The 6,899-nt window shown below is 58.2% G+C and overlaps 2 protein-coding genes and 1 long non-coding RNA gene across 3 annotated transcripts; 2 read left to right on the top strand and 1 right to left on the bottom strand.

Annotated features, from left to right (window-relative positions):
* Positions 1 to 1,621: 1,621 nt before the first annotated feature.
* On the top strand, positions 1,622 to 3,165 carry LOC134041443 (hemoglobin subunit beta-like). The gene is made up of 3 exons (XM_062488253.1): positions 1,622 to 1,780; positions 2,050 to 2,272; positions 2,951 to 3,165. The coding sequence occupies exons 1-3, from the start codon at positions 1,689 to 1,691 to the stop codon at positions 3,077 to 3,079; spliced, it is 444 nt and encodes a 147-aa protein (XP_062344237.1). The 5' UTR covers positions 1,622 to 1,688; the 3' UTR covers positions 3,080 to 3,165.
* A 542-nt stretch (positions 3,166 to 3,707) lies between these two features.
* On the bottom strand, positions 3,708 to 5,080 carry LOC134041442 (uncharacterized). The gene is made up of 2 exons (XR_009932999.1): positions 4,665 to 5,080; positions 3,708 to 4,122 (listed from the first exon to the last, which is right to left on the bottom strand). It is a non-coding gene; the product is annotated as an uncharacterized LOC134041442 (long non-coding RNA).
* A 77-nt stretch (positions 5,081 to 5,157) lies between these two features.
* Positions 5,158 to 6,725, top strand: LOC134041441 (hemoglobin subunit beta). Its single transcript, XM_062488252.1, has 3 exons — positions 5,158 to 5,322; positions 5,468 to 5,690; positions 6,504 to 6,725. The coding sequence occupies exons 1-3, from the start codon at positions 5,231 to 5,233 to the stop codon at positions 6,630 to 6,632; spliced, it is 444 nt and encodes a 147-aa protein (XP_062344236.1). The 5' UTR covers positions 5,158 to 5,230; the 3' UTR covers positions 6,633 to 6,725.
* Positions 6,726 to 6,899: the final 174 nt, after the last annotated feature.

Genomic DNA, 6,899 nt, shown 5'->3' with positions numbered 1-6,899 from the left:
CATGGCAGGGGTGGCACTGGGTGGGATTTGAGGTCCCTCCCAGCCCCAACCTTCTGGGATTTTAAAACAGGAACAAAGACACCCTCAGGTCCTCCTGATTTGAGACACAGGGTCCTGTGTGTTCTGGAGGAGATGGAGGCTGGCTTGGCTCCAGGGCAGAGCCTGGGCACAGATGCCACAGCTGCTGATAAGGGCTCTGTAAAGCTTGGCAGGGACACTGCTGCAATCAGGGACCTGTAAACCCTGCCTGGGGCACAAAGGCCCTCGTGGAGCTGCCTTTGGCTATCCTTGGGATGGTTTGTCTCTGAAAGGGAAGGCTCTTGTCCATGGAAGGGGAAAAGTGTGTGACCAAAGACTTGGCTAGCACAAGGTTCCTCCTGCCTATGGAGGAACGAGATGAAGATCCCTTCCCACCAAAACCATTCCATAGTTCTGTGATACCAGGAGTTCAGAGATCTTCCACCGACACCAAAGGCAGCAGCCAGCTGGAAGGATGCTCGAGGGAAGGATCCTGAGTAAAAATCCACCCCAGGCTGAGAGCAGAGCCTGGTTTCTGTCTGGCAATGAGCTGTAGGGGGTTGCTGGGCTTGCTCTGCAGGGAAGGAGATCTCCCTTGGGCTCTGCAGACTCAAAAAGAGCTGCAGGAATTGCCCTGCTCAGCACATTGAGAGGGCATTTCCCTCCCAGCCTGTGTCCCCTGAGCAGGCAATCCTTGTGCAGGGAGCTCAAGCTCCCAAAACCTCCCAGCCAGTCTCCTCAGCAGAAAGCAGTGGGCTTTATTTTAACACGTAGTTAAAATTAACTCTTTCTTATAGAAGTGAATGAAGCACCAGGGAGAGCCCAAGGCTGGGGCTGGCTGGGCTGTGCTTGCCTTTGCTCTTTGCCAGCTCTCACAGGGTCCAGGATGGCTCAGAGCTGGTGCAGCCCTGCCCAGGCTCACCCTGCCATCCTCCAGGCACTTTGGGGCTGTCTCTGCCTCACTGGGAGCTTGTGTCACTGACTGTGTCCTGGGCCAGTGCAAACAGCCTCTGGGCCAGCCCAGCACAGCAGACTTCCTTCAAATCTCCCCATGGCTCAATAATTTCCAAATTTAGAAGCCCTTGGAGTTCTTTCTCAGGGAGTTTAAACTCATGTTTTCATCTTATGTCAGCTGGTGAGTGCCTTGGGGCACTAATGGAGCTGCTGGAGAGACTCTCTGGATGACCCGGCAGTGTCCCAGGCCAGGCTGGAGCAGCCTGGAACAGTGGAAGGTGTCCCTGCCATGGCAGGGGTGGCACTGGATGGGATTTAAGGTCCCTCCTAACCCAGACTGGTCTGGGATTCCACAATTCCTTGCGCAAAGCCCCTGGAAGGATTCACTGGCAGGAGGGGCTGGTGTCCCCAGCAGACACACTGCCCGTGCCATCCTGGGGTCCCAGGTGGGCCGGAGCCGTGCTGGCAGCCCCACCTGTGCTCGGGGCCGAGGGGATGCTTGTCCTGTCAGAGGCAGAGGAGAAAGGACCTCTCTCCCCCTTGGCCAGCGTCCAAAGCCACTATCTGCCCCTGTGCAGCCCCGCTCCCTCCCCAGCCCCGAGCATTGGCTCCTGACTGAGATTAGGCCAAGCCGTGTATAAAAATCCCGGCGGCAGCCTCGGGAGCCACGTCCTCGGCACTGCTCAGGGAGCCCAGACAAACCTCCAGCCAGCACCATGGTGAACTGGACAGCTGAGGAGAAGCAGCTCATCACCGGCCTCTGGGCCAAGGTCAACGTGGCCGAGTGCGGCGCCGAGGCCCTGGCCAGGTACGTGAGCTCTGGCCAGGTGGGTGAGCTCTGGCCAGGTATGTGAGCTCTGGCCAGGTTAGGCCCAGCTCTGGCCAGTTACGTGGGCTCTGACCAGGTACGTAGGCTCTGGCCAGGTGGGTACATGAGCTCTGGCCAGGTGGGTGCAGTTCTGGCCAGGTGGGTCCAGCCCTGGGAACCTGCGGAGCTGCCCCTGCAGAGGAGAACCACTCCAGCCCCTACAACATCAATATCTCTGTGTCTGTTTGTGTCCCTACATCTCTCCCCAGGCTGCTGATCGTCTACCCCTGGACCCAGAGGTTCTTCGCCTCCTTTGGGAACCTGTCCAGCCCCACGGCCATCCTTGGCAACCCCATGGTCCGTGCCCATGGCAAGAAGGTGCTCACCTCCTTTGGGGAGGCCATCAAGAACCTGGACAGCATCAAGAAATCTTTTGCCCAGCTGAGCAAACTCCACTGTGAGAAGCTGCACGTGGACCCCGAGAACTTCAGGGTGAGCCATGCTTAGGTCCAGCCTTGGCTGGGCAGAGGGTCCAGGCTCGGGAGGTGCTCCAGGGATCTCGGAGGGGTCTGACAGTCAGTGAGACCTTGAGAGAAACCCTGGGGCTGCCTGAGAGCCTGTGGAGGGTAGGGGCACTGGAGGGCAAAGGAAAGTCAATTTGGGGGGAGCAGAGAGGAGTTCTGGGGCTGGGATCTGTGAGAGGAGGCAGCCAGGCAGGCCAGGAAAATGGGCAGAAATGCAGAGACAAATGTGTGCTGGCCAGAAGAAACATCTTGGAGCTGCCAGAAGGGAAGGAACTGAGACGGGAAGAGCTGAGGGAAGAGCTGAGCTTGGATGGGAGGGAGCGGTTACAGCAGAAGGGAAAAAAAGCACAGGCACTTTGGCAGGAGGGTTCTGAGCCCAGGGTGGGGAGGGAAGGGCTAAACCCGGTGGGAGCTGAGGGAGGACAAGCACAGCAGGCACAGGAAGGTGCTGGGGGGAGGATCCAGCACACCCAGGGATCCCGGGGCATGCCAGAGCTGGCACGGGCTGTGCCAGGAGCCCGGTGCCCTGCACGGGGCCGGGATCAATCTGCTCCTTGCTTTGCTGTGACCTCCCCAGAGGGTGGAGTGGGACATGGGGAGGGATGCAGGGCAGCACCAGCTGATGGCTTCTTCCCCTCCATGCCAGCTCCTGGGTGACATCCTCATCGTGGTCCTGGCTGCCAACTACGGCAAGGACTTCTCTCCCGCCTGCCAGGCTGCCTGGCAGAAGATGGTGCGTGTGGTGGCCCACGCACTGGCCCACGAGTACCACTGAGCCCCCTGGCACATGGAGACACCCCCGGGTACTCCTCGGGCTCTGCTGGGCTCTAATCACCCAATAAACACCAGCTGCTCCAGCCACCAGGAGATGTCTGGCTCTTTGTGGGAATGGGGAGGGAGGGACAGGGTGGCTGGGGGAGCAAATGCTCACAAACATGGGATAACATGGGATAACATGGGATAGCATGGGGTTACATGGGATAGTATGGGATTACATGGGATAACATGGGATAGCATGGGGTTAGATGGGATAACATGGGATAGCATGGGATGACATGGGATAACATGGGATAAAATGGGATAGCATGGGATTGCATGGGATTACATGGGATAACATTGGATTACATTGGATTACATTGGATTACATTGTATTACATTGGATTACATGGGATTACACAGGATTACATGGTATTACATGGGATTACATGGGATTACATGGGATTACACAGGATTATATGGGGTTACATTGGATTACATGGGATTACATGGAATAGCATGGACCACAATCTCCTTCATGCAAGTGAAACTTGTCTAAGGTGGAGATCCCAGGGGAATGTTCAGGACAAAACTCAAGTAAACACCACAAAATACTGACAGAGACACGCTGGCACTTTTTGGAGACATCAGGTAACATTGCTTGGTTTAATGCTTTAAGACATTCACAGAGTGAGTGGAGTAGAACTACAAAAATGTGCAGAGGGAGGAGTGATGGAGACTGGGGCCATGGCTTGTCACTTCCTGCATGTGGGCCTTTGCTGGCTTGGGGTTTTTTTGGTCATTGTCATTCTTAGATTAGCGAAGGCAGATCAGAACAGACACAACCACCAAGACTCGGGTGGATGGGACTTGGAACAAAGCTGGGCTAGTGGGAGGTGCTCCTGCCTGTGGCAGGCGATGGGCGTGGATGAGATTTGAGGTCCCTTCCAGCCCAAAGCAGCCTGGGACTCTGTGATTCCACAGAACACCAAGTGTTGATTGCAGAAGGCTGGGGCACAGCGTCACCCCCAGGCTGGCCAGGGTCCTTTGGCCGAGCCCCTCCTGCAGTGAGCAGCAACAAATATAAACATTTTGCTCCTAGGCCATGTAGACCCCACCAGGGCATTCCCGTGCCCCATGAGCTCCATCCCTGTCCCCTGCACCTCTCCTCCTCCCTTCAGGAGCAGGCACGAGCAGCAGAGCAGCCCCAGGAGACCTGGCTGCCTCTCCCACTTCTCAGGAACCACTGATCATCCAGCTGCTGAATCCCTGGCTCAGGCACTGCCTCAGGCTGCATATCTGGGCAGATGTTTTGTCTTCCTGGAAAGGGTGCTCAGGCCTTGGCAAGAGCTGCCCAGGGAGGTTTGCAATGCCCATCCCTGCAGGTGTCACCTGGACGTGGCACTCAGTGCTCTGGGCTGGGGACAAGGTGGCCGTGGGGCACAGCTGGGACTCCGTGGGCTGGGAGGGCTTTGCCAGCCTCAGGGATTTGGGATTCTGTGGAATCCCAGTAATCCCAGCTCTCCTCATGCCCTGTGAGCCAACACCCTGAAGGCAGGAGGTTTTCCCTGGGTTATAACATCTCCTTCCCAGCCCTGCCTGACCTTTGCCAAGGGGTTCTTTGGGACAGGAGCTCCCTCTTGGCTGCAAGGTCTTGCTGTGGTTTCAGCAGTGTCATCCTGGAGTCAGTCAAAGTCCTGGAGAGCTGATGGGAAACAAAGGGAGAGCCCAAAGCCTGGCAGGTCCTGCAAGGAGAGGAGAAGGAGAAACCGGTGCATTCAGAGGGAGAACCCGAGAGCCCCAAGTGTGCACCTTCCCTGGGGAGCTGCTGCAGAACTCGCACGGGGCCGTGCCGGGACCCCGCCTGGAGATAATGTCACCGTGCAGCAGGGCTGGAAACCAGAGATGGGGAGCACGGGGGGCCAGCCAAGCCCTGCGCTGGATCTGGGCACCTTGCCCTGGGGCCCCACCCTGAGGCTGTGCCCCCTCCCGGGTGCCAGGGCCGGGGGCCCCAGCGGGGGCGCAGCCAATGAAGGGGTGCAGAGGGGAGAGGAGGGGCCTGGCACAGGGGATAAAAGCAGGGCTGGGAGAGCGGCTCCCCAGCGTGCGATCCTTCGGGAGCGAGAGCCCAGCGTTCCTCCGTAGCCCACGCAAACCTCCAGCCAACACCATGGTGCAGTGGACAGCCGAGGAGAAGCAGCTCATCACCGGCCTCTGGGGCAAGGTCAACGTGGCCGAGTGCGGCGCCGAGGCCCTGGCCAGGTAGGTGCAGCCCTGGGAACCTGCTGGGAACGTGCTGGGAACCTGCTGGGAACGTGCTGGGAACGTGCTGGGCTGCAATGCAGAGGGGAACCACTCCAGCCACGGCAGCGCTGATCTGACTGTGTCTGCTTGTGTCTCTCCCCAGGCTGCTGATCGTCTACCCCTGGACCCAGAGGTTCTTCGCTTCCTTTGGGAACCTGTCCAGCCCCACTGCCGTCCTTGGCAACCCCAAGGTGCAAGCCCACGGCAAGAAGGTGCTCACCTCCTTCGGGGAGGCCGTCAAGAACCTGGACAGCATCAAGAACACCTTCTCCCAGCTGTCCGAGCTGCACTGCGACAAGCTGCACGTGGACCCCGAGAACTTCAGGGTGAGTTGTGCCCCTGACTCACCCTCCCCATTGCAGTGTCCCCTGACCCTGGTCCCCAGCAGGGGAGGGATCTACTCAGTAAAGGGTAAGGCAGGAAGAGGGGCTGGGGGCTGGCATCAGGGGAGACGCAGAGGGACAGAGAGGGGAGGGACCCAGTGCTGCCAGGTGAGAGGGCACCGTGCAGGCTGAGAGGTGACAGGGGCTGCGGGCAGGGGACAGGTGAGGGCGGGCAGGGGACTGGAACGGATGTGGTTTCAGTGAGGGAATGGAGGGGGAGAACAAAGAGGCAGCAGTTGGTGAGAAGGAAGAGGTTTGAGCTGAGGGGGAAGAGAAGGAGCAAGAGCAAAGTTTGGCACAGAGGAGAACAGAGAGATGAGTGAGGAGCAGGAGGTGGCGGCTGGATGCCAAAAGCAAAAGAGGATCTGCAAAGGACCTCAGAGTATCTCAGTGGAATTAGCCCCAGCATTTGTCCCTGGGTTGGGGCAGCAGAAATCCCCCTGTGTCAGCATGATCTCGCTGTTTGTGCCCGGGTGGGACTTCTGCTTGAGAGAAACTCCAAAACAAAGCCAGAAGAGACAAAGAAAAATGTAGCCCAAAAAGCCCTGGAGAGTTTTTGGTCACTCTTCCCACACGGTAGCAGAACCTGAACCTCTAGTGTAAGAGCAGTGACCAAATTTAAGGTGCATCTTAGAAAAGACTTGGGGGAGGTTTTCAAGAGTACAGGTTTCCTGGAGGCTTCCCTGGGTGCAGTGTGGGTGCTTGTGTGGGGATGGACGGGGCATTGCTAACCTGGGGCTGCTCCTGTCCCCACAGCTCCTGGGTGACATCCTGGTCGTCGTCCTGGCCGCCCACTTTGGCAAGGATTTCACTCCCGACTGCCAGGCTGCCTGGCAGAAGCTGGTGCGTGTGGTTGCCCACGCTCTGGCCCGCAAGTACCACTAAGGAGCCGCAGGAGCGCCCTGGCAGCGCTGCAGAGTCCTGCCATGCTGGAGCCAACAGCTTCTAACAGCCAAATAAAGCTCATCCTGTGAAGTGCCCGTGCCTCTGTGTGTCCCTGAGGGGATGGAGGGCTGGGGGGATGGCTGGCTGGGCTGGCAGCTTGAGCGGGGGCACAGAAAATCACCCTGCCTTTGCCCTGGGTGGTTTGGGTGGGATTAGCCTCTGGAAATCGTGCTTTCAGGATATTGGGTTGATAAAGTCCTGCCACCC

This window comes from Cinclus cinclus, chromosome 2 (genome assembly GCF_963662255.1).
Source record: "Cinclus cinclus chromosome 2, bCinCin1.1, whole genome shotgun sequence".
NCBI classification, from domain to species: Eukaryota; Metazoa; Chordata; class Aves; order Passeriformes; family Cinclidae; genus Cinclus; species Cinclus cinclus.
This window is presented reverse-complemented; position numbering and strand designations above follow the sequence as displayed.